Here is a 27,379-nt window from a genome sequence, read left to right on the forward strand (position 1 = left end):
GTCCTTTCATGTAAGTCTTATACTAGGGCTTGTTTGATAGGACCTGTAATAGGGGGATACTGGAAGATGAATGGCTGACAGGAAGATGAGTAAACTGAATGCAAGATCATCGAGAGTAGCTACAAGAGGTTACTATCCCACAACTCATACTCATTTGCAAACAGTTTCCATTTCTGTCAGAAAGCTTTTGGTTTTAAGGCTACTTTAAATGACCTCTCATTGCAAAATTTAAGCAACTACCACATGGTACTTCAATACCACCTTGTGAAATTAGGGTCAAGATAGCATAGAAACCTCACACTGAAAGCTTCAGGACCATAGAAAACCCTTGACTAGTTGGGATAGATATGGAAATTGAGAAATGGTCTCCCTGGCTCTGGAGCCTACCAGAGCCTTAGGCACTAAAGAAAGGGGAAGAATGCTTGTCCATCAGATCTGACAGGGGCAAGATAGCCTTATTCTCAGACCCACAACTGTAGATGTTGTCAATTGTCCTTGGCCAGTGAACCTGGAAGTTCAATTCTCCATTCTGGTTCCCAGTAACACAACTTAGAGCACAGGCTGGTAACCTCTAGCACTTAGATGGGGCAGTGGTCATGCCGTGTCCCTCCCTCCCCTGCTGCAATGTTATTCTAAAAGGCTGTCTGTCCTGACACTTGTCAACTAGATAGATAAAGCAGTTTGCTTAAATTAATTTACAAGGTGGCAACAGTCTAGAAACATGGGTAATATATATTTTTAATAGCTTGTACCCTCTTGATTTACTTCTGGGCTATGAAAAGGTCCACGTTTAGTCAGTGGAAATCAGACACGCAAGCCATCAGACACAGATGAACGTGCAGGCAGGGGTTGGTGGAAACGCTATAGTAACATACCTGCTCATTGTAGTTTTGCACAGCGCACTGAACTCTGCATTGCTAATAAGGGACGGCACACTGAGCGGACATAACAGCACTGAACATAACATGTATCGGTACTATAATGTAATATTGGTAAACCAATAGGTATATTCACCCCTGCTTCCAGGCTTTACGGCCGCCCTAAATATTCGGATACTTATATTCTCCAGTGCTAGTTTCTTCAGATGACTCTTGCAGGAGGTAGATTAATATCATCCAGAATAACCAACTATATATACCTAGAAGTATATATATATATGTATGTACGTACGTACGTATGTACTGGGGTGGTGGTAGAGGGCAGGTCTGGATAGATTCTTTTCTGGTCTAATCTTCCCATCTCAAACCCTTTGGCACAAGTTCCCAAACTGTCACAGAAGGTAACTGGAGTTCAAATTAAAGTATGACCAAGTCTTCCCTTGACCAAGTGCAAGATGCTGGGTTAGTCTGATGGGAGACCTAAAAACTGTGTCCGAAGTGGAACCTGCCCTCAGAGCTCCGGGGTGAGAGTGAGATATGCAGTAATAACTATACTTTAGGGCACATGGTGCCTTAAGAGATATAGATGCAGCAAAAGAGTTCAAAAGTGGGAACCGTGCTCTGGCTAGTGAGATGTGAGAGATCTGCTCTTCATGCAACTACAGGCAGGCATCTAGGAGGGCCCAGAAACACTGGAAATGACACATTTTCCCGACTAGGTTGGAAACTCTTGCTACCACCCCCCTACCCAGCTCCTACCCGAACCGGAAAGCCTGTCAGCTATGCCTGTTACGTTCACTGAACAGGCATAATTGATTTTATTACCTTAAAGGTTTCTTTCAATCCTACTCTGGTATATGAGTGTTTTTAACTTAAATTCATGCCCAAGAGAATGAGGAATAAGGGGCTTCCTGACGGTGGATAATTTTATAGTAGAAAATAACTTGTTTTTTACCTTAGCTTGTTCTACCCAGGTGGGACGACTCTCACTGAAAGTAGCAGCTAGGAAGTTTTTTTGGTCGTACTTTGTTCTTTCAGGGTTGCTCTCAGCACTGGATCTTGTGGAAGTCAATCCTCGGTTGGCTGCGTCGGAGGAAGAGGCCAAGGCTACAGCCAGCCTGGCAGTGGATGTGATTGCTTCAAGTTTTGGGCAGACAAGGGAGGGAGGGCACATTGTCTATGACCAACTTCCTACTCCTAGTTCACCAGATGAATCGGAAAGTGAAGAACGTGTAAGAATTTAGGAAATACTGTGTGCGACACGTGTCTGTCGCAATGGGCATTCCAGAGTTGGGAGGCATTTGTGGTGACAGATACTAAATGATCGTCTGGGTCAGTACTGCCTTAATGAGAACATTTGTGCATTCTCACAATTGTAAAGTTTCCTTCCCCTTCATTTTGGTGACCGATAATACTGCTGTAAATGTATTTGGTTTTTTGAAGCTCACAGGGTATTAATATGTTACAGCACTATGTAAACTTAAAGAAGTCATAAACAGCATTTACTACCTTGGTATATCATACTGGTCTTATTGCTGTTCCTTCACATTTAAGTGGTTTTCCATCTTCCTCCCTCCTCCCACAGTCTGGCTACACAGTGCCTTCTTGAACCGTTAGCTCACAGCAACAGTTAAGATTTTTCCACGTCTCTAACACCATTCACAGAGTCACAGTCCTGGTCCACAAACCGTTCCCTGTAGGAGGTTCAGTGCTTGCGAAAGAATCTGTAATAAACCAGGCCTCCCAGGATGGCTAGCTCCAGTAAGATGACAATGGAAAGTAGCAGCTTGTTGGTTGTCACTCTACAAGGAGAAGCAAAGTGGGATGTAGTCAGAAGTCTGGATAACCTATTTCTTTCCATTCTTAATACTTAGGGGTTTGACCTGGGGCCAAGGCCAGATACTGTGAGGCAGACTGAATTTTTGATCACGTAGCCACTTAGTATTACCAGCTAAAGAAACTTATAAATAATTACTATCTACCTCACAGAAATATTGAAAATTGGGGCAATAGATACCAAAGCATATAAATGTTTTTTCTACAATGTCTTCAAATGGTAGTTAGTACTTCACTTTAAAAATAGTTTTTCTATGAGCAGCTAGTTCGAAAAATATTAAATATACGTAAGAAGTACACCATTTCTGAAATCAGGCTGAATCATATTTCAAAACAGCAGAAATACAAACCCACTACCTAACCATCTAGAGCTGCACTGATTGATTACATAATACAGCTGTGAGCACACATTAGGAGAAGGGTTGGTGACAGACACTCCAGTGCTGAAGTCCAGCTCGGGTGGGGAGAGGGGTTCCTGCTTTAGGATAAGTAACTAACTAGAAGCTGAGTAGTGCCTTTCAATCTCTTATGAACTTCTTGCCCTTTTTACTTTCTTCCTCTATGGGTACCTTTGTAAAGGCAGTAAATTTTTTGAAGCTCCTATACTCTTTTCTTAACACAAAAAAATCTCATCACTCTAAACTGAACGTATTCCCCTATTCCACAAGGAATTTGCCACCGTTTAGGAAAATCCCACGCTCCTGCTTGTTTCATGACTTGGCTGTAGTTTGTTTCATGCATACCTACACCCACTTACCCCAAATTCAGCCTCAGTGGCAATACTTCCTTTCTGCCCCTGGTTTTGTTGCTGTCAGCACTTACCTCAACGTTTTTTGTTTTTTTTTTAAGTCAACTTCTACTAACAAGACAGAACTCCCAAATAAGGGGTTGACTCCCATGAAGGGCAAGCAAAGCCAAAAGCAAGTACGAAGCAGTAGCAGTGAAAAGTTTTCTAATTAAGTTTTTACAGATTTATTTCCAGGAATATGAAGCTCTATTCCCATGTGCTGTCTTCTCTAAGGAAAGTAAGCTGGGATTACAAGTCCTTCCAGGGACTTCCCTGGTGGTGCAGTGGTTAAGAATCTGTCTTCAATGCAGGGGATGCGGGTTCAATCTCTGGTCGGGGAACTAAGATCCCACATGCTGCGGGGCAACTAAGCCTGTGCGCTGAAACTACTGAGCCTGTGCACCACAACTAGAGAGAAGCCCACGCACCGCAACTACTGAGCACGTGCACGGTAACGAAAAAAACATCCCGCATGCCGCAACAAAGAGCCTGCGTGCTGCAACTAAGACCCAAAGCAGCCAAATAAATAAATAAAATAAAAGTCCTTCCAATGGACAAAGTTTCCACCGCTCTAAATCAGAGCAGTATATATACTTTTAACAAAGGACTTTGTCCTGGGATATTTAACTATACGATATTTTTTATTTCTTCTGCTTTATTAGCACCTTTGCCAGTCACTGTTTAAAGCTTTGACATTCTTGGTTGAAAGATATTAGAATTAAGAGAAATTAATCTTGTGACTATTTTTAAAACTTACTTTCTGGACATTGAACGGAGAATCTTCCGACTTTTGCTCAAGTTTTCACCTGTGTTTACCAGCTGAGAAGAGAAAATAGCAATTATTTCCCCCTTCTTTCGAAAGTACACACTATAGAATTGAACATTCCTAAACTGACAGTGGGCATTAAGGGGTATATGTTGAAAAACTCCCAGAAATCAAATCAATTTAAATGATGGCCTCTGCATATAAGCAGAAGAAACTGGAAAGGATAATATACTTTAGTACTCATCAAGTAGGCCTAGGAATTATTATATCCCAAGGTTGCTGTGGGGAGACTTCTGGGACTGGGCTAATCTTTCACCTTGACTACTCAAAACAAAGTCTTCAAGTGTACCTGCCAGTAACTGACGTAACTGAGCAACTTAAGATTTGAATTTCATAAGCCAAACTCCAGAAGAGCCTCTTGAGTTAATGTTTGTTTTTGCAGGCTGGTGGACTACCATTTTTGGGATCTGGTTCTTTCTTTTTTCTTTATCCCTTTAAGAGACACACTGAATTGTGAAAGGAATTAAATATTTTTTAAAGCCTTTTTTATTCCCTTTTGGTTGCCTGTTACTAATCTATATAGCTGGAGGATATTTCAACAGATGCCACCTGCCATCTGTTCCTGTTCCCCAGCGACCTTGTTAAGTTGATCTCTCAGCTCATTTCTCAGCTTTTAAGTTCAACTAATCCACCTGGTTAAGTTCAGAAGTGAAAAAAACACACAATCTGTAAAACAAATTGCCTTCTGTACAGCTTAACTTGAATTCGGTACTTTATTGTGGATTTTCACTAAGGAGGGAAGGGGGCATCATTTTGACTTAATTTTAAGAATGGAGAATTACAGCTACTAAGCTGGAAAAATAACTCAGTGTGGGGATTTCAGATGATTTTCTCATATATCTAAGTCTTGCCCACAGTATCTGTTTTTCAGTTTGGATCTGCCTCATGCTCTTAAGAATACAGCATTCCATTGGCAAGTTGTACTATTTTTAAAATTCCTTTGCAGATGGTACAGAAAGGAAGAATGAATTGTTTTCCAGAGCCTCTTAGAGTGTAGTAGATTAGACACCACAGTATAGTCATCATTTGGCCTGAGTATTTGTTTTCTTCTCACAATGATCTCCCTTACCTTAGGTAACAGTAAAGAGTTAGAGCCCAGAATTGAACCTCTGTAAATTGTCAGTAGTACTATTTTATGACATGTGGAAAATAGCCTTGGCTCTAAATGACATGAAAGCATCATCTACTTAAAGAGATCTTAGCTTTCCTAAGAATAGCAGATGTTCTACTAGACATATGAGAAATGAAAATCTGATTCAGGACCTAGTAAAAGGATGGAGTGGCTACAATCTTATTTGACAATCTTCAATAAATGCAGAAATTGGATTTCTGCAGTCCACCCCCTACCCCCCGCCCCCGCCATGACTTCTAAATCTTAGAAGTAAAATTACTTCCAAGGGATATCTTTCAGCCAAGCAAACTACAGACAGAGAAAAGAGTAAGAACCTAAAAGGTCATACCCTGAATTTGGAACTGTAGTAGCTGCTGGCACTAGCAAGGCATCGGGGTGTAACGGGCCCACCTACTTTCCCCACTCTTGCCCCTCTCCCCATCCACTCAGACTTACTCTACTCTTGGTACGTTCCAACTGTTCACGTTGCTCCCCCAGTTCTTCTATGATTTCTGAGCCAATCTGGTCAGTCTCTGCAGCAATCCGATGAGAACGCTCAATACTCTGGGTGGCCCGGTTCAGGCTGTCGGTGCCTTGCAGAAGCAATGCCCTTTGAGGCTGTAGCCGATTCTGACAACAGTATGGAAGGGAAATGTTATACTTCTTCCATTATAAATGAAGTTATAAGAAGGAATATCGTGTGCAATAATTTTCATTACTTTTAAGGCAACCAAAGATGCTAACAAATCAAACTAAAAGAGAACCTGGGATTTAATCTAGGATCATAATACCTCCCAATTCACTGCTTCTTACACTTAAGTGAGGCAAGAAAAGGATTAAACACATCAGAGCATTTTCCCTGTGCTCCTGATGAATTTGAACTGGTTCATGTGCTTTCTGGACTAGCAACTTCTGAGAGGCAATGGCCCTGATGTGCGGTACAGTAGCTTCCCCAAAATGCATACAGCCTGTAATTTTGAGAGAGCAAACCAACTAAACTCTACCGCCCTAGAAATAGTTTCGTTCACTGAAAATGCCCACTGATTGGTGTTGAGGATTGAGGGACCATGAATAAGCTATTTGTTTTCAGCACATATAGAACTCATTTAAAAGTGTGAGACACTACCACATTCTGGGAAAAAAGTGGCTACACTCTTGGTAAGCCTCCAAAAGAATTTCACCTTAGGCCAAACACAGAAAACAAAAACTGAAGTTGTTGCACTGGTGATTTGCTCTCAGGGAAGGTAATATCTGGAGCCAAAACAGCTGCCCTAATTTCCCAAGCACCCTATTTCTAAATCTCCACCGAAGTTTTATTCCACCTATAATCCTAAGCACAGAAGGCATAAGGACAGAAGTAGCCTTTGTCAGGCCAGAAATAACCACTGACAGAAATGGATGCAGCTCTAAGTTCTCAGCTATTCAAAGCACGCATGTGAACACACTCAAAAAGGGGCTGGCTCACAAGGCCTATTACTGAGCAGGTGACTATTAGCACTAGACCCCACCACCAAGAAGGCAAAAGATGCATCCCCAGATCAGAAGCAACAAGAAGGCTTTTCAGTTCATATATGGCATATGAACAAGTGGATGAGGAAACCACTGAATGAGGCTGAAATAAATCCCAGTTACATTGGCTTATAAAGCAGCAGGAAAAAGGGGTTTTGAAAATAAAAGATGGGGATTTTCAACTGATTAGGCTTAAGAAAGAGCAGGAAGAGACAGTAAGGTCACACAGATCAACCCCAGATTCGGAACAATAATTCTACTGCAGGTGGTTTGTATATCTAAATAGTTTCTGAAACTAATAATTTTAAAGCAAAATTATTATTTGGAATTATCTCCCCCCTTTTTGTTTTCAGGGCTTTTTGGGTCACAAATGACCAAAGTCACTATACACCTTTCATCTCACTTTAACAAGCTCTACTTGCCAGCCTTTTCTCACCCTCCTTTCACAAGTGAATTTTGAAAATTTAACATTCTCAAATACTCTAGTTTTGACATCAGGAATGTCAGGCTAGTATCATTTGAATATCTCTTAAACTATATTCAGGATGTATCATGAAATAGGATTTGTTTAAAATTGTGCCGTTAGCCTTTCTACATCCGTGCAGTCTGCACTTGTGGGCCCTGTTCACTTCTCTCCCACATTACTGGTCAGGCCATTTCTATTTTGTGGTGTGGAATATAATCCCAAATGTAACACATAAAATTTAATCTTTGTGAAGTTTTATTCCTTTAACTGTGTTCTCTAGACAGTTTGAGAATACAGGTTTTCGGCTTAGACAGTCTAATTTTATAAATGAGAATACTGGAGGCTAGAGAGTCAGTCTGGCACACTTTCTATCACAACAAAGTAAGGTGTTAGCCCGCTTTTTAAGAAGCAGCCTGCTTTCTCTACTGTATCTGGGCTGTTGGGCCATCCTGATATAAATGTAAGGAAAAGCATGGGTTAATTTTGTAACAATACTCTGATAAATTAAAAGCCTAACTGAACTTTGGGGGCATATGTAAGAAAGAAACTGGATCAATGAGTCAGACTACAGAGTCCAGATGTAATATGAATAGGTAACACTTGTGTATCACCACTACACACCAAGCACTGTTTTATACATAAAGGATACAAAGAAATCTAAACAAGCAAATTGTTTGGAATGATCTGCATTAAATTCAGTAGAGGTGGGCACCCAAGGGGAGAAGGGGAATTGGATTTAAGAAAGAGGATAAGGTGGAAAAAAAGTCAAGTATGCACTGATGACATGAACTGTACTCTACAATACGGTTAATCATTGTACCACAGACCAGTAAGGGAAAAGACAGCTGAAGCTTACCATGTGCTCATTCTCTACAGCATATGTACCATATTTCATGTCTCCTCGACCCCCAGGAGTGGCTGTCAAAGGTGTGCTTCTCACTTCCCGATGGAGTTTGGCAAGGTCCTTCCGGTAGGTTCGAAGCTTAGACATCATAGGGTTACGAAAAGATAGGGGGGCATAACGTAGTTCCTCTTCCATCTCTGCCAGCTAGGAAGGCAGAAAGTAGTGAGTAGATGGTCTGCTGTTCTCTCTCATATGGGTAATACGTCTAGTTTGGACTAATCAAACCACAGATCACCGTAAATAAATACTCAACCATGTGGTCCAGGAGGGCAGGAACCACATGTGACACGTTCACTTCATTACTCTTAGTGACTGGCACAGTGCCTAGCAGGCATAGAACAGGCCTTCAAAAAGTATGTGATGAATGAGTGAGAAAACTAACAAGTACCTTATAGCTTATTAAACATTTTTTACATGCATTCTCTCATTTATTCCTCACAACAGATCAGTAAGGTAGGAAATACTACTTCTACTTCATATATAAGACTTGATGAAACCTACTCAAGATTACGTAACAAGAGAAGTCAGGATTCAAAAATCTTCAAATTCTCTTTTCAGTATACCAAGTTCTTAGCTTGTTATGGTTCAAGTGCTTTCATGAAGCACTCTGAGATCTACTGTACTAAAAATGCTAGGGGTATGGCATCAAGGTTCTTCCCTTCCTCCTCCTTCTGAAAATCAACTGTTTGTCTCCATGTCAGAATAACCAGGGGTCCAAATCATTCCCATTTTTCTGGGATAAGTAAACTGTAACACCTAGACCCAATTTACAGGAAGCCGTCTGTCTGGGATGGCCAGAGTAGGACTGGTTAATTTTTTTAAGTTCAGGGAAAGAAAGTATCTAAGCACCAAACAAATAAATTGGTATTAATTAAAAGGTTTTTGAAATGCTACCAAGATGTTAAGTGAAAAAGAAGACTGGCTCTGTAACAGGTATCATGGATATGCCCAGCTGTACACAGGTATTAGAAAAGTTTCTGGTACTCCCATTATGAAGGAGATAGTTTCCACAGTCTGGTAGGCTGATCCTTCTTAAAATAGATGCAGAATAGAGAAAAGGATGCAGATAAGCTTAACTTCTCAGAACTGCATTGAGATAAGGAAGTTGTTCTTCAACAAGCAATAAAGAAGTTCTCTGGCTTAAAAAGAATTTTTCAGTCAACTCTGGAGTAGCAAATACTAGGGGCAACTATTTCTTTGGAGTACTACCAGGGACCTGGATTTTAGCTCCAGCCTCCTAAAAGGTTTTGCTGAAGCCAGAGCACAATGATATGGAGAACAGAGGACCCTTACTTCGAAAAGGTGAGAGCAAAACTTGCTTTTTGTTTCTTTGTTTGTTTTTTGTTGTTGTTAAAGAAAAGGCACAGATTAAGAGAGAAGCAGTTCTTAAACTGCTCAGCAACCTGGACCAACATCTGACAAGCTTTGGGTCCTGACTGGGAACTCATCCTGTCCATGCATGCCTTGCCCAAGGTACCAAATCCTCCTGTCTTTTAAAACAGAAGGGAACAGGGACTTCCCTGGTGGTCCAGTGTGGTAAAGAATCCGTCTTCCAATGCAGGAGACGCAGGTTCGATCCCTGGTCAGGGAACTAAGATCCCACATGCTGCTGGGCAACTAGGCCCACGAGCTACAACTACTGAGCTCGCACGCCTCAACTAGAGAGCCCACGTGCTGCAAACTACAGAGCCCACGCGCCACAACTACAGAGCCCATTACTAGAGAGAGAAAAAAAACCCACACGCCACAACTAGAGAGAAGCCTGCCCACCACAACGAAAGATCCTGTGTGCTGAAACTAAGACCCGGCGCAGCCCCCAAAATAAATAAATAAATAAATAATAAAATAAAAACTACACTGGTATATATACAAAATTCAACACTCTCCAAAACAAACAAACAAACAAACAAAACCCCCAAAACCAGAAGGGAACATGGCTAGAACCACCTCTGAGCTCCATTTTGTGTGACAGTAAGTTTAACAAAGGAGAATAACTGATCTCAATGGCCAGCTTTTAAAATGAGATTTTAAAAGACCACCCAGGCAGAAGTATGAGAATGTCCTTATTACAGCAGCAATGTATTATCAAAGACTCATTTCAGGAGGGTCTCCAAGTTTTACCCATTTGTGTTTGCCCCTCAACACCCAGCCCCATCAACTGGCCTCATTTGGTAAGAAATAATCAAAAGCAAGATCAATGGACAGGAACAGTTAATCTGTGATCAGGTCACAAGCATTACTTCTGGAAAAGACCAACAAACAGGAAGAAGATATAAGGACTTGTTCCTTCTTCTCACCGTTTCATTTGCTTCCTGTTGCTTTTCATCAAAATCTCTGATCAACTTCTTCTTCTCTTCTGGAAAAGACAGACAAGTTTTCAATGCTCAGTCCTGCTTCCAAACATTCCTAGAGGCTATACCCCCTGCTTAGAATAAACTCCACATTCCTTTCCTGAGGGTACTACTACAGTACTTAATCACCCCTAAAAGACATTTAGAAACCTGGGGGAACTAGTTATCACAGTAACTGGGGGGAAGGGAGAGGGACGGTATTACCATTGGCATTAAGTGTCCAGGGAACAAGAATATCTATGCTATGGACAGTCCTGCATAACAATGATCTGGCCCCAAAGACCAACAGCATCCCTACTAGGAAAGACAACAGGTCTAAATCAATCATTGTCAGTCTTTTTTCACCCATCCTAACAGGAACCAGGCACACTTTCATCAATAAGAATGTTTAACAATACTAGTTCTCTGAAATCTTTGTCCCCATTTTCACTCCCACTGTAAATCACATCTCTATATTAACCCTTATCCACTGCTGTTCTGCAAAACAAATTCAAAACCCACCTACTCTGCTCGCTGGAGAGACTGCATGGTATACAGCACAAGTTTCTTAGCCACACCCACGGGCAGTGGTATGGGAAATGACGTAAAATACCACTGACTCACACAGGGAAGGTCACTCCTTGTTCAGTACTTTGCATCATATCATTTTAGTGCTAGTATGTCTTTAACAACTAAAAATTACTAATCTCCCCTTTTAACAAAAACAGAACAGGCTTTAGCTTCAAAGCAATAACATCTAACTAAAACAGCACTGTTTTGCCTTCACTGTATTTTTTCTGATCATTTAGATAGGTTCTATAGATTTTCCATTTAAGGTAGTGATATAAAATTTCCTTTTAAAGTAACTTTATGTATTAAATAAATGCATTTTACATGAAATACTCATATAAATAAAATGATTAATTATAGTAAAAATGGTGCTTGGACACAGCAAAAATGTTGAAGGGAGTACTGGCATGCTGTCACCTGGTAAACATCTGTATGGGGGAAGTGCTGGTGAGTAAAGGGGCTTAGGTTCTGGTTCTAGCTTTGGGTCTGACTCAACATGTAAGCTTGGATAATTCTCTTCATCTCTTTGGGACCTAACCTCCTTCCTTGGCTATAAAATGAGGAGGTAGATCATACCTAACAGGCATAGCTTTTTTTTTTTTTTTTTTAATTTTTTTTTTTGGCTGCATTGGGTCTTCATTGCAGCATGCGGGCTTTTCTCTAGTTGCGGCAAGCGGGGGCTACTCTTCGGTGCGCGGGCTTCTCATCACAGTGCCTTCTCTTGTTGCGGAGCATGGGCTCTAGGCACGCGGGCTCAGTAGTCGTGGCTCACAGGCTCTAGAGCACAGTCTCAGTAGTTGTGGCACACAGGCTTAGTTGCTCCATGGCATGTGGGATCTTCCCAGACCAGGGCTCAAACCCGTGTCCTCTACATTGGCAGGCGGATTCTTTACCACTGCGCCACCAGGGAAGCCCTAATAAGCATATCTAACAAGCAAAAATTAGTCCTATTTATGAGGAGTTTTTTTTTTTTTTAATGTATACATCCAAATGAATGTTCTCCCTGGAAATCTATACATAATCTACTTATTACCACAAAGTTGTCATTGCTTACAATATTTTTTGAACTCATCTTTTGGAATTATGTTCACAATCTGGGGATATAGTTTTCTTTAATTGTGGTAAAATATATACATAACAGAAAATTTACCATTTTGACTTTTTAAGTATACAGTTAAAGGGCATTAAGTACATCCACAATGTCGTGCAACCATCACCATTATCCACCTCTAGAACCTTTTCATCATCCCAAACTGAAACTCCATACCCATTAAACACTAACTCCCCATTTCCCCTCTCCCTGGACTCTGGTAACCACCATTCTACTTTCTGTGTCTATGAATCTGACTACTCTAGGCACCTCATATAAGAATAATCTTACAATTTCACTCACCATAATGTCTTCAAGGTTCATCCATACTGTAGCATGTATAAGGACACGGTCTTTTTTTTTTTTTTTCGGTACGCGGGCCTCTCACTGTTGTGGCCTCTCCCGTTGCGGAGCACAGGCTCCAGACGCACAGACTCAGCGGCCATGGCTCACGGGCCCAGCCGCTCCGCGGCATGTGGGGTCTTCCCAGACTGGGGCACGAACCCGTGTCCCCTGCATCGGCAGGCAGATTCTCAACCACTGCGCCACCAGGGAAGCCCAGGACACGGTCTTTTAAAAAGCTCAATGCGATTTCTAAATACAAGCCAGCACTTCCATCAACTGAAGAAAGAGCAATCTTTTCCAATGCCAAGAAAACAGCTGAGTTGCGCTTACAAAGGGATGGCACGTGGGTACTCGACATGCTGTCCTAAGATTTTCTTGGATAATTCTGTTTACCCTGATTTTCATCTCATACCTTGACTTTAAAGCCAAATACCATGTAAGATGTAACACCACTGTAATGCTTTATATGGATTTACATTTTGTTAATCACAACAGCATCTAGCATGTCAGCTGTCCACTGCTTTTCAAATGATCATAAATCATTTTGCTTGTGTATATTCTATATTCTCAACTTGAGATCAAGCTCCTTCTGAGTAGAGAAATTTACTTTTTCTTTTATACATCCCATAGCTTCTAGAACTCTAAACCTGGTAGGGTACTCCTTAGACACTGCTATTGCCTACAAGAGCAAACGACAATGCACCCTTTACTAAGCTGCCTTCGTTGTCATGTGACATTCCCTAAATAGGTACTCCAGGTAAACTATTTCTCACTACACACCACTCACAAAACCCAGGGTTTTTGTTTTGTTTTGTTTTGTTTTTGTGGTACGCCGGCCTCTCACTGCTGCGGCCCCTCCCCTTGCGGAGCACAGGCTTCGGATGCACAGGCTCAGCGGCCATGACTCACGGGCCCAGCCGCTCCGCGGCGCATGGGATCTTCCCGGACCGGGGCACGAACCCGTGTCCCCTGCATCGGCAGGCGGACCCTCAACTACTGCGCCACCAGGGAAGCCCAAAACCCAGGGTTTTTTGTTTAAAAAAAAAAAAATAGGAGAAAGTTCAGCCCTGGCAAAGGGCCTACATCTTGACTAACCATGATGTAACTGAAATAAGTGCCAAAGCAGCTGTTATTATCCTTGAGTAGTCTGCGTTTTCAGCTATCAGCAGTGAAATAATATCTGCAGTCAAGAATGGCCACTTCCATGGAGAGCTATCATATTATTTTGTAACAAGCATTCACTAAAGTGTTGAGTGTCGTCACTCCTCTGAATAGGCACATCTCCAAACTCAAGCACACTCACTTCTGATCCAAGATGACAGTATTCTCTAAGTGCATTCCCGTCCTAGATTTTTCTACATCTCTATTAGTCATAAATTCTCCTCCTTTATTCTTTCTTTGTTAAAAGACATGAAAATCTGCATTCCTAAGAATGACTCAAAGAAAGTAGCTACATAAATAAGAGTGGGGGGGGGGGGAAGGAGGCAGCACACAGAATCTTGATCCTTTCACTAACTTCCCTGCATGATTCTGTTATTCTCAGTCTTTTTGGAATACTCTGCTCTCTATCTAATTTCATAAGGCATGCATTCTACTAGGAGTGCTCTACAACTTATATACTTTTAAAGGTTCAAGAGGTTAAACCCCTACCCAACTGAGAGGTATCAATAGCTGTTCCTTTATGCTTTAGACTCAGAATTGTGAAATCAATGAATATAAGAGCTGAGATGGACCTCAGAGATCATCTAGTCTAACCTTCTCATTTAGCAGTTGAGGAAATTAGAGCCTGCAGAAACTGTCTTCCCCAAGGCCACAGAAGGAGTAGATGTGTAGCAACACTAGTTCCAGAATGCAAGTCTCCTGACTCCCAACCCAGTGCTTCTGTACACTATAGTGTGGAGGGGCATTTTCGTGCTCCCAGGTATACAGGTATAATATGTTCAAACCTCTTAACCTCTTAATTTTTTATGGAGTTAGAATTAACACTACAATCAACTACAAAACAACAGGACTGATACTGGGTAGAACAGATACCAGAAACAAGAGTGAGCTACTCCAAATAACACTATCCCCTACCCCACATGCCTTCCCAAACCCTTCACCTGTGACTGACTCACTCTGAAGCTGAATGTTTGGTAAACTGGGTGGATGGCCGCACAATGCCCCGGACATGGAATAAAATGGAAACACCCAGCTCTGAAAGTGCTAGAGGAAACCTACCTCATGTTCGACCAGGGTGGCAGCCTCTCTTTCTTATAGGCTATTTGAATTGCCAGCCCAAGAATGACTAACCTTGGTCCATCACAACTGTGGAAATAACTTCAGTTTCACCAGGATCTTTAAAATCTGTGATTAATGTTTTTGGCGCCCCATTGTGGCATTTCTAGGACCTACATCCTCTTTGTAGACCACATGGTTACCTGATCCTCTCTAAGCCTGTTTCCTCAACTATAAATAAGAAATATAACGGTACTGACCTCATACAGTTGTCTGAAAGAGTTAAAAGAGACAATACACGTAACAAACACATAACAAATGCCAAGCATATTAAGGGTTCAATAAATAGTAACTACCACTGTTTTTTAAAAGTAAATCCCTAGGTAGGAAAAACTAAGCAAAAACAAAATTCACCAAAGAATATGAAGAGTGTTGGAAAAATTAAAATTCTGCAGTTAGTGAGTAATTGTGTTTACCAACCTGCTACATATGGTCCTTCATAGTTATTATTTTTTCTGGTTTCTAAAATAATGGAGTCTCACGTATAGATACTGCGATTTAAGTGAATTAAAATGAAAAACTTTCAATAATTTTATAATGTTCATTAATAATGTGCCTTCAAAAAAAAATAATGTGCCTTCAGGTGCTACAAAACTAAAACTAAAAGTCATGACTATAGGTACTTACTCTATTAATTGGATAAGAATTTATAGCAGTCTGAGGTATTTGGAGAGACATCTTCATATGCTGCAAAGCTAAGACTAGAAATTATGGTTGTAGGTGCTTAATGTAATATTAAATGGATTAATAATTATCACATATGCTAATGGATTGTCATTGTCATACAAAATTCCTAAAGTAGAAAACATTGTGTCTGTTATCCTATCCTTTTTCTAAATAGGTATATAGATAGATAGATAGATTTTAAAAGTGGTGAAACTGTGGAAAACATGGCAGAATAGAAATAAAATCACACTGAGTTTTTATAACCAATCATATATTATTACTATTTTCTTCCCAACAATTCACAGTATTTATACAATCATTCAACAAATATTTATAGAGCACCTAGTATGTACTAGGCACTGCTCTAGGTGCTTAGGATACATAATTAACCAAACAGACAAAATATAGAGCTTATGATAGAAGAGGGAACACTTCCAAAGTTTTTTAAGAGGCCAGCACTACACTGATACCAAAACCAGCGAAGAACACCACAAAAAAATTATAGGCCAATATCCCTGGTGAACACAGATGCAAAAATCCTCAACAAAATAATAGCAAACTGAATGGCATTTTCTATAGAAATAGAACAAACAATCCAAAAATTTTTAGGTAACCACAAAAGACCCCAATTAGCCAAAGCAATCTTGAAAAAGAACAACAAAGCTGGAGGCATCATGCTTTCTGATTTCAAACTACAGCTGACCCTTGAACAACAAGGGTTTGAACTGGGCGGGTCCACTTATACACAGATTTTTTTCAATAGTAAATACTACAGTACCACATAACCTGTGGTTGGCTGAATCTGCAGATAATGAGGAAACTTGGATAGGAGGGCCAACAAGTTACACTCAGATTTTCAGCTGCGCAGAGGGTTGGCACCCAGGGTCAACTGTATATTACAAAGCTATAATAATGAAAACAGTATGGTACTGGCATAAAAACAGATTCAAAGCTCAATGGAACGGAAAAGAGAGCCCAGAAGTAAGTCCACACATATATGGTCAATTCACTTACAACAAAGGAGCCCAGAATATACAATGGGGAAATGTATTAGGAAAAACCCAGTCTTTCTCCCTCCTATCTTTCTCTCCTGTATAGGAAAAAACTTAGTCCTTCCTCCTGTTGTTTGTTTCCCGTGTGTCTCCTTTACTACTCACAAAGAACACTTCACTTTTGGTCACCAAATGTATGGGTTTTTTCCCCACAGCAGCAATTCTCTGAGACACCAGCTGGGTGTCCTGCAATTCGACTCAATTCTGACGCTATCTACCCAGAGACAGTATCAGATTCCAGAGGTTCAGGGCTCAGTCCCACAAGACTGGCCCCACTACCACCTCAGATGCCAGTTGCAAGTAGTAGGTCCTCAGGTTACCCACAACTTCTGTCCAATTTGGTTACAAACTGGAGGTTCCCATGACCCCCTCCTCAGATTCAATTAATATGGTAGAGAGGCTCACAAAACTCAGAGAAGCACTTACTTAGGTTTACCAGTTTATTAAAGGACATGATAAAGGATACAGATGAAAAGCCAGATGAAGAGAGACATAGGGCAAGGTCTTGGAGGGTCTCTTTCCCCTCCTGTTCTGTCCCGCAGGACCTTCTGTCCCCGCAGAGTTGAGGTGCACCACCCTCCCAGTGTGGATATGTTCAACCACCTGGAAGCTCTCTGAGCCCCATACTACTGAAATTTTATGGAGGCTTCCTCACATAGACATGGTTAATTATTAATTCCATTTGAAGCCCCTTTCCCGTCTCCAGAGAAGTGTGGTGCAGGACTGAAAATCCAAGCTTCTAATCATGGGTTGGTCTTTCTGGTAACCAGCTCCCATCCAGAAGCCACCTAGGAGCCCACCCAGAGCAGCCTCACTGAATAAAAGATGCTCCCAGAAATTACAAGGGTTTTAGAAGCTCTGTGCCAGGGGAGAGAGAAATATTTGTTTCCTGTTCCCTCACAGAAAAGGACAGTCTCTTCAATAAATGGTGTTGGGAAACATTTGACAGTCACATGCAAAAGAATGAAACTGGGCCACTATCTTTACACTATATACAAAAATTAACTCAAAAAGGATTAAAGACTTGAATGTTGACAATGATATTTTGGATTTGGCACCAAAAGTAAAAGCAACAAAAGCAAAAATAAACTAGCAGGGCTACATCAAACTAAAAGCTTCTGAGAGATCCTAGGCAAAACATGCTCTGGCATAAATTATACCAATGTTTTCTTAGGTCAGTCTCCCAAGGCAATAGAAATAAAAACAAAAATAAACAAATGGAACCTAATCAAACTTACAAACTTTTGCACAACAAAGGGAACCATAAACAAAACGAAAAGACAACCCACAGAATGGGAGAAAATATTTGTAAACGATGCAACCAACAAAGGCTTAATTTCCAAAATATGCAAACAGTTCATACAATTCAACGACAAAAAACAAACAACCCAGGGCAGGGTTTCCCTGGTGGCGCAGTGGTTGGGAGTCCGCCTGCCGATGCAGGGGACGTGGGTTCGTGTCCCAGTCTGGGAAGATCCCACATGCTGCGGAGTGGCTGGGCCCGTGAGCCATGCGTGTCCGGAGCCTGTGCTCTGCAACGGGAGAGGCCACAACAGTGAGAGGCCCGTGTACCACAAAAAAAAAAAAAAAAAACCAAAAAAGAAAAAAAACCAAAAAACCGCCAAACAACCTAATAAAAAATGGGCAGAAGACCTAAATAAACATTTCTCCAAAGAAGACATACACAGATGGCCAGTAGGCACGTGAAAAGATGCTCAACATCACTAATTATTAGAGAAATGCAAATCAAAGCTACAATAAGGTAACACCTCACACCAGTCAGAATGGCCATCATTAAACAGTCTACAAATAACAAATGCTAGAGAGGGTTTGGAGAAAAGGGAACCCTCTTACACTGTTGGTGGGAATGTAAATTGGTGCAGCCACTATGGAAAACTGTATGGAAAAGAGTTGCCATATGATACAGCAATCCTACTCCTGGGCATATACCCAGACAAAACTATAATTCAAAAAGATACACGCACCCCTATGTTCACAGCAGCACTATTCACAACAGCCAAGACATGGAAACAACCTAAATGTCCATGAACACATGAATGGATAAAGAAGATGTGGGATGTGGGGTGTGTGTGTGTGTGTGTGTGTGTGTGTGTGTATGTGTGTGTATAAATAAATATATATAAAACATTGGAATATTACTCAGCCATTAAAAAGAATGAAATGCCATTTGCAGCAACATGGATGGACCTAGAGATTATCACACTAAATGAAGTAAGTCAGAAAGAGAAAGAGAAATACCATATGATATCACTTATATGTGGAATCTAAAATACGATACAAATCAACATATCTAAAAAACAAAAACAGGGGGACTTCCCTGGGGGTGCAGTGGTTAAGAATCCTCCTGCTAATGCAGGGGACACTGGTTCGAGTCCTGGTCCAGGAAGATCCCACATGCCACAGAGCAACTAAGCTTGTGCTCCACAAAACTACTGAGCCTGTGCTCTAGAGCCTGCGAGCCACAGCTACTGAAGCCCATGTGCCTAGAGCCCGTGCTCCACAACAAGAGAAGCCACTGCAATGAGAAGCCCGCGCATCGCAACGAAGAGTAGCCCTAGCTCGCTGCAACTAGAGAAAGCCTGTGCACAGCAATGAAGACCCAATGCAGCCAAAAATAAATTAACTAAAAAACAAACAAAACAGAACAGGGACTTCCCTGGTGGTCCAATGGTTAAGATTCTGTGCTTCCACTGCAGGGAGCAAGGGTTAAGATCCTATATGCCACGTGGTGCAGCCAAAAAAAAACCCCAAACCCAAACCCAAACCAAAACCAAACAAAAACAGACTCACAGATATCGAGAACAGACTTGTGGTTGCCAAGGGAGAGAGGGGGTAGGGGAGAGAAGGAATGGAAGTTTGGGATTAGCAGAGGCAAACTGTTATATATAGGATGGATAAATAACAAGGTCCTACTGTATAGCACAGGGAACTATATTCAATATCCTGTGACAAACCATAATGGAAAAGAATAGGAAAAAGAATATATATATGTATAGCTGAGTCACTTTGCTGTACAGAAGAAATTAACACAACATTGTAAATCAACTACATTTAAAAAAAAAAGGCAAAAAACACACACCAGAAAATACATTGCTTGAAAAAAAAAAAAGCTTCTGGATAGCAAAAGGAAACTATCAACAAAATGAAAAAAATTTATTTACTGGGAGAAGATATTTGTAAATCATATATCCGATAAGGGGCTAGTATCCACAATATATAAAGAACTCATACAAATGAATAGCAAAAACCCAAACAATCCAATTATAAAATGAGCAGAGGATCTGAATAAACATTTTTCCAAAGAAGACATACAATGGACAACGCGTACATGAAAAGATACTCAACTTGACTAATCACCAGGGAGATGCAAATCAAAGACACAGTGAGATATCACCTCACACCTGTTAGAATGGCTATTATGAAAAAGACAAGAAATAACATGTGCTATAGAAATTCAAAGAAAGAGATATCAGTATGGCTGATGGCAGTTTTAAATGCCTTCATGAAAAGGATCAAATTAAGCAGTTTAAACATTTAAACTTCTTCTTGTTACTTAAGTAACAAGAAATAAACAAGAATGCCAATACATGCTGGCTGTGTGATCCTTTTAATATCATATGAGAAGGCATCTATAAGAGTGAACTGATTATCCATTTAACTAACTTCTTCAGGGGTCATTTTTAGAATTAGATTTGCTTATGCTTCCCATTAACAAAAGAATGATTCTCATGTAAATGTTAAAATTTTAAGCAGTGTTTTATGGACTGAGGCCAACATTTTCTTCTGGAGAAAATAGTCTCTACAATTGGAATGTAATTAATAGAAAACCATGATTTGATTTTCAAATCATTAGTTTCGTACATAAGCATTCATTCAATGAGTACCTGTTGAACATACCTACAGAAGATTAAATTGGCAGGTCAGATTTCACCTGCAGATTTGCTCTGTTTGGTCCGTAAAGCATTTGAAAAATATCTGAGTTGGGGGCTTCCCTGGTGGCACAGTGGTTGAGAGTCGGCCTGCCGATGCAGGGGACAAAGGTTCGTGTCCCGGTCCGGGAAGATCCCACATGCCGTGGAGCGGCTGGGCCCGTGAGCCATGGCCGCTGAGCCTGTGCGTCCGGAGCCTGTGCTCCGCAACGGGAGAGGCCAGCAACGGGAGAGGCCACAACAGCGAGAGGCCCACGTACCGCAAAAAAACCCAAAAAAACAAAAAAAAACGTAAACAAAACAAACAAACAAACAAACAAAAAATATCTGAGTTGGTGGCTCACAAATAAAAATCAAGAGGCTTCATGTATTTAAAAAAAAAGAAAGAAAGAAACAACATGTGTTGATGAGCTTATGTCCTAGTTCAGTGGCCTTCAAACTTGACAGGCATCAGAAATCCCCCAGAGGGCTGTTAAAATAGACTGTTAAAACAGTTAATGATTCAATAAGTCTTGGGTGGGAACCAAGAATGTGCATTTCTAACAAGTTTCCAGGTGATGCTGATGCTGTTGGTTCAGCGATCATACTTTGAAAACCACTGTTCTACTGAAAGGAAGATAAATAATATACTATAAATATCATAAATATGTAAAGTGTCTGGGCTTCCCTGGTGGCACAGTGGTTAAGAATCCGCCTGCCAATGCAGGGGGCACGGGTTCCAGTCCTGGTCCAGGAAGATCCCACATACTGTGGAGGAATTAAGCCCGTGCGCCACAACTACTTAGCCTGTGTGCCACAACTACTGAAGCCCGCATGCCTAGAGCCCATGCTCTGCAACAAGAGAAACCACCGCAATGAGAAGCCCGCGCACCGCAACAGAGTAGCCCCCACGCACCGCAACTAGAGAAAAGCCTGCACGCAGCAACGAAGACCCAACACAGCCATAAATTAATTAATTAATTAATTTAAAAAACTATGTGAAGTGTCTAGTGTGTTAGAAGATACGTGCTCTAGAAAAAAAGGGAAAGTAGTGCAAGGTAAGGGTAGTTGTATACAGAGCTGGTATTCTTATGTTTTATTTAAATAAAATATCCAATTTCCCATATAATAGGAATAATGGCTAATCGCTGTTACTACTGTTAGGCAGTATTTTAAGGGCTTTACATATATTAGCTCACTTGATCCTCAAAAAATCCCTATGAAGTAAATATAATGACTGATTCCCATTTTGCAAGGGAAACTAATTATGTTAAAGTAAGTTGTTCAAGGTCACCAAGCTATTAAGAGGTGGACCTAGGATATGAACTCAGGCAGCCTGGCTCTAGAATCCTTGCTGTTAAATATTACAATACACTGCCTTTCAACTCATGTATCTTCTTCATAAATGTTATTTTTAATGGTAGGAGAAGAAATATCTGTTAAGCTAGAATGGACATACGTTCTCTATTCTATGTAATCACTCTTGATGTTCTCATCCACAACCCAAACAAGCCTGCTTCTACTCTTACATTTCTTAAAATTATCATTCACTCAACTGACCAAGTGAGAAAATGCAGACATTCTTGAATCTGTCTCCCTCACTCCTCATGTCCAATCAGTATGGTTAATTTCTGTCCAGAATCACCTCTTGGATTTGGGACTATCTAGAGTCCCATGTTACCTAGATGACTGCCATAAAGGCTCCTAACATGGTCCCTGGTATTCAGATTCTTGTGCCTCTCTTTCATCCTCTACTCAGCCACCAGCATTCTCCTTCTAAAATTAAATCTAACCATATTAGTCAGCTATTTGAAGTCCTTTACTGATTCTCCATATCAAGTCTCAATGTCTTAATGTGACACTTAGGTCCCTTAACTGTCTGGCTGTGTCTTACTTTCCTCATCTATTACTATTCTCCCACACATACCTTTTTTTTTTTTAATGAAAGTGGCAGCCACTCTTTATTAAGAATCTTTTTTGTTTTATATCTTTATTGGAGTATAATTGCTTTACAATGTTGTGTTAGTTTCTGCTGTATAACAAAGTGAATCAGCTATATGTATACATGTATCCCCATATCCCCTCCCTCTTGCATCTCCCTCGCACCCTCCCTATCCCACCCCTCTAGGTCCCACACATATCTTAAGCTCCAGTAATAGTTGTGAATATTTGATTTTTTTCTTCCTTTGTTGCCTCTTCCCATTTCCCCTCTCAGGCAGACTCCTGTTCAACCCGTGACACTCAGTTAGAAGTTCCCCTTTCTGTGAAGCTTCCCTCTTGCTCCCCCACGCCCATGTTAGGTTTTTCTGTCATGGTCTCAAAACTATCTTAGGACTCATCACACACTTTGTTGTAAATTTGCTCCCATTTAAGGCAAGAACTCTTGGAACTTCTCAGGGCTCAGGACACTAACTGATACGTAATTCTCAATAAATGTTTATTGAAAAAACTGAATTCAATTACAGAGCATAAGCTAAATGCAAGGGATGTGTTATGTACATTATTCAGTGCTTCATAATTCATGGTGCAAAATAAAGCTTCATTGGTGGAAAGCCTATGAAGTAGTCTCAGGACTAGAAAAAAGAGGAATCAGAGACGAGGCCTGGTGTGTTTGCTTAGTTAAATTCAACTTATTCGACAAATATTTATGGAGAAGTATGAATAAAGTAGTGAATAAGAAGACTAAAAGTTGTTGAAATTCTTATAACCTGCGGATATGTGTATATTCTATTTACTTACTCATTGAACAAAGCATTACCAGCAACTCGTGTTAGAGTATTTTGCACTTGGGTAGAAATTCACACCTTTTTGAGTGTCCTCTTTGCAGGAATTAGAAGTTTAGGTAGATGACAAAAGTGAATATAACTAACTCAGTTTTCTATTTTTCAAAACAGAATGTCCTTTGGCATTATTTAGCCTTACAGAAATAGACATTGCAAAATTTAACTCAACACAAGGCTGAAAAGAAGGTCTATTTTTCAACCATGTAAATCAGATCCCATCACTCTCCTGTTCTATATCCTTTAACTGCAAGCCACTACATTTAGAAAAAGATGCAAATCTTTCACCCTGGCGTACAAGGGCCCATATGCAATCTGGCCCTGCCTACCTCTTTAAAGCCTCATCTACTACCACTAACTATCTCCCCTGCTCATTCCACCCCAAACACACTGCCTTCTTGTTCTTCCTAGAACATACCAAGCTCATTTCTGCTTAAGGACATTTGCAGTACTATTCTGTCCTGACACTCATTTCTCCCAGATTTTTGCGTGGCTTACTCCCTTACTTCAAGTCTCTGCTCAAATGCCACCTCCTCAAAGAGGCCTTTCACAGCCACCCAACTTAAAATTAGAGCCCCCCCCCCCATTCCTTGGCCCTGCTTTATTTTCCTGTATTGCCCTTAACACCACCTCTTAATATTTATATACTATCATCGACCCATCAGAACAGAGATTTGTAAGTCTTTTCACTGTAATGTGCAATATTACCAGCATCTAGGGACAGTGCCTGGCACGCAGCAGCCTCTCCCAGTAAATGTTAAACAAAGGTATGAATTTCATTCTCACCAGAGTCATTCAATTCATATGACCTTGGGTAACACACAGAGCAAACACTCAAGCTTTGACGCTTAAGTAAAAGCAATAAAAGTCTCATCTGCTTTGCCATCAAGATCTATTTTTCTTAAGGCAAAGAACTATAGGAGACCTTCCTATACAGATTCAACTGGAAAACTCTTAGCTCCTCCAAGCAAAGCTTGCAGCACTCTGAATTTTGAAATCAAGGGGCAAGAGACAGTCTAAGCAGAGAGTTCATAAGGGGACCACACCTAAAGACCACAATCCTGATTTTAAAGACCAATCCCCCTCACGACTGGTTATTTACCAACCCCAAAAGTTATGATTCCCTTGGGTTCTTAACCCTTTTTGTGCTACAGATCCTCTGGCAATCTGGTGAAAACTACGGACCTCTTTTGAGAATAACACTGTTAAATGTATAAAACAAAATACACAGCAGAAACTAACACAACAATGTAAAGCAATTATACTCCAATAAAGATATTAAAAAAAAAAAAACAGAGAGCTACAAAAGAAAACCCAATTCTACTCAAATACCGGATCGCAGGCTTAGGTCCCCTACACTCTTCTTGCCATAGTGAAAATGAAACGAGAAAAATCTGAAGGCTACAGGAGGATCAAGAGGGAGATGACACTCCGAGGTGCATCCCTGAGCACGCTAAGTGGCGGCAGGGAGATCCTGGGCGCCGGGACCCAGCCAGCCCTAGGGGGCGTGTCTGAGAATGAGAAGCGGAGAGAAGGGAGGGAGGGTCTGGGAAGGGGGTGGGAGCTCTTCTTCCCAGAGCTGGAGGAGCTGGGTGCCCCTGGGCTCAGCCTGACTCCGCCTCACCTGTCCCAGCCGTCCCCAGGAGCCGCTCCGGCACCCCTCGTAGGTCTTCATGGAGACCGCGGAAGATCTCATGCAGTTTCTCGAAATGCTCTGAGGAGGCGGCTGAGTTCGCCATGGCGCAGGCCGCTCTCTAGCAGCGGCAGCCGAGATTCCGGGCACGGGGCCCGTTCCTACTCCGCCGTCAGCCGCCCAGCCGCGCAGGCATCCCGGCGACCGCCGCCACTGCAGCTCAGGACGAGGCGCTTCCGGGGCCGCGGCTGGGTCCTCCCGAGCCGGAACGCCCACCCCCTGCATGCCGTCACTGACGGCGCGCCGGGCGCCAAAGCCTGACGGAAAGTCGGGCGGGCTGCGCTGCCCGGGCTACTCCTGAGAGAGCGGTGGCGCTCGGGCGCGAGCGGCAGTCTCGGAACCCCGGAATTAGCCAGTCCGGGGCTGGGAAGAGCGCCACGGCGGAAGGGACTGTGGGAACCCGCGGGCCCGGCGGCGCGGCCGCCTCTCTCCCAGGCCCCGCCTTCTGGCGAGGGGCGGGCGCTGCAGTGCATGCCGGAGGCTGTAGTTCGGCACGGAAGACACTCAGACTCGGAAGTCAAGCATTGCTGGGGAAGGTAGTTCTGCCGTCGTCGCGGGCGTCAGCGTGACGCTGACGCGCAATGATTTGGTATCAGTAGGCGCCTGGTTGTCATCTTCTCAGTCGTCGCACTGTTTGGCCACCCTTACTTTCTCAGTTCACATTCCGACTGTTAGCTTTCAGTTCTTGGAAGATAGCTGGGCCGGGTTCCCGCCTGCGCTTGAGCTTAAAGCACTTTTACTGGGGAGTCAAGTCACCAGAGTCACATTCTTTCAGAAGTGGTCCCCGGGCAGTGTGACCCCCAAAATACACGCTCAGCCTCTAGCGGCTGGGCACGCCGTGCAGTCATTCACTCAGCAGGTGTTTCAATTTAAGCGTAGCCTTTGTGCCTGGATCTGGGCATGTGTTGAATAAAAGATTCACTCTGACCTTGGGTAATTTATGTATTATTTATATATGTAATATATGTGTGTATACATACGTATATATGTAACTTATATGTGTATTATTTATATGTAGTGAGCAAGGCGGACCTGGCTTCATCAGGTCTCTTTCTCAGTAAGTGTATGTAATGTGTTAACAATTACGAAGTCTTTTCCTGCACTCCGTGGGTTTTCATGGTTTAGTGGACGAAAATTCCTATTTTCACTGATGGTGTGCCTATGGAGCCCGTTCTGAAATGTTTGCTTGGCAGCCCAATACTTAAGACTGCCCACACGTATTAAAAGACATATGACTGTTCAGAGGGAAATGATTTGGTGATTTATATCTCCTGGACCCTTATTAGACTGAGTTCAAAGACCATTTATTCAACAAACTTTTGTTGAGCTACTAATATTCATTGAGCATAGAGAGAGAGGGAAAAGTCAGGTTGTTAGTGGCAGTGTACTGTAGGTCCCATAGCATTGTGTTATAGAAGGGACAAGTACAAAAAGGAGAGGTAACAAATAGCCTGGGATGGAAAACATGATCTTTGAACAGCATCATAAAAGATTAGTAGAAAATGGGTGAATGAATAATCAAATTATCACGCAACCCAAGTTAATGGAGTTTGAATTGAGACTGTACTGTAGCTGACTATGGGACAAATTATCCTCATGAACAAGAAATGATTGCATAACCGTAGTAATGAAAAGTGTTTTCTTCTTTTGACTCTAATTAAGGTTTCATTTAATTGTTTTCTTCTGTTGACTCAAATTAAATGTTTAATTGTTACAGTTTTTATTCTGGTAAATAAAAACATAAATAATCAAATTTTTTAATTTGTCATTGACAGTTAATATAAATTAAGTAAAATATTAACTCAGTTCTGCACTATTATCAAAAGTTTTCCAATTTTTCCATAAAATGACCATGTCTAAATATATATCCTAATGGTCAAAACAAGTTCAACAAAAGATTATTTACAAATATGAGAAGACTGTGGTCCTATAACTCTTTTCTCCACAAAAGTGAATATGTAAATTGTTAGTCCAAGAAAATCACAAACTCTATTAGAAGAATGTACTCCAAACAAGTGATGGAACAGTACCAATTTCTCAGCCTTCCTTTGGCAGCATTACTTTTGATAAACATTCTCCAAATAAACTGTAGATTTCTAGCAAATACAGTAGACATTTTAATCTTGTCAAGATAATGTAAGGAAATGCCCTGAAAGATTTTTAAATTGACTATAATTACCGATATCTGTCCTTAAGACAATTTTGCTGAATAAATAATTGGGGTTTTTTTGTTTGTTTGTTTTTTTGTTTTTGTTTGTCTGGGTTTTTTTCTACCACATCGGTTGATTGGTGCTTAACATAGTGCCTTTCCCGTCTTACTTGAACTCAGG

General features: G+C 41.3%; 2 protein-coding genes across 3 annotated transcripts in view; one reads left to right on the forward strand and one right to left on the reverse strand.

Annotated features, from left to right (window-relative positions):
* ARG2 (arginase 2) overlaps positions 1-2,394 on the forward strand; it is a 43,531-nt gene extending 41,137 nt beyond the window's left edge. For both annotated transcript variants that reach the window (XM_027111570.1, XM_027111569.1), the window contains exon 8: positions 1,917-2,394. In XM_027111570.1, coding sequence (XP_026967371.1) covers positions 1,917-2,122 — 206 coding nt within the window. In that variant the 3' untranslated portion in view covers positions 2,123-2,394. The remainder of the gene's footprint in view (positions 1-1,916) is intronic.
* Positions 2,354-25,487, reverse strand: VTI1B (vesicle transport through interaction with t-SNAREs 1B). Its single transcript, XM_027111582.1, has 6 exons — positions 24,981-25,487; positions 10,615-10,673; positions 8,270-8,461; positions 5,895-6,068; positions 4,259-4,320; positions 2,354-2,680 (listed from the first exon to the last, which is right to left on the reverse strand). Exons 1-6 carry the CDS (start codon positions 25,093-25,095, stop codon positions 2,584-2,586), a joined length of 699 nt encoding a protein of 232 aa, XP_026967383.1. The 5' UTR covers positions 25,096-25,487; the 3' UTR covers positions 2,354-2,583.
* Positions 25,488-27,379: the final 1,892 nt, after the last annotated feature.

Source organism: Aethalodelphis obliquidens, unplaced genomic scaffold, assembly GCF_003676395.1.
Source record: "Aethalodelphis obliquidens isolate GAN/ISIS:26980383/991018 unplaced genomic scaffold, ASM367639v1 scaffold10, whole genome shotgun sequence".
NCBI classification, from domain to species: domain Eukaryota; kingdom Metazoa; phylum Chordata; class Mammalia; order Artiodactyla; family Delphinidae; genus Aethalodelphis; species Aethalodelphis obliquidens.

Bases quoted from the DNA above. Each gene is read 5' to 3' on its own strand.
- VTI1B (XM_027111582.1), bottom strand. From the start codon at position 25,095: ATGGCGAACTCAGCCGCCTCCTCAGAGCATTTCGAGAAACTGCATGAG. The intron at 10,674-24,980 runs GTGAGGCGGAGT...TGTCTTTTCCAG, and splicing joins CCTGGGGACGGCTGGGACAG to AAGAGAAGAAGAAGTTGATC. The intron at 6,069-8,269 runs GTAAGCTTCAGC...TACTGTTGTCAG, and splicing joins CTGTAGAGAATGAGCACATG to AATCGGCTACAGCCTCAAAG.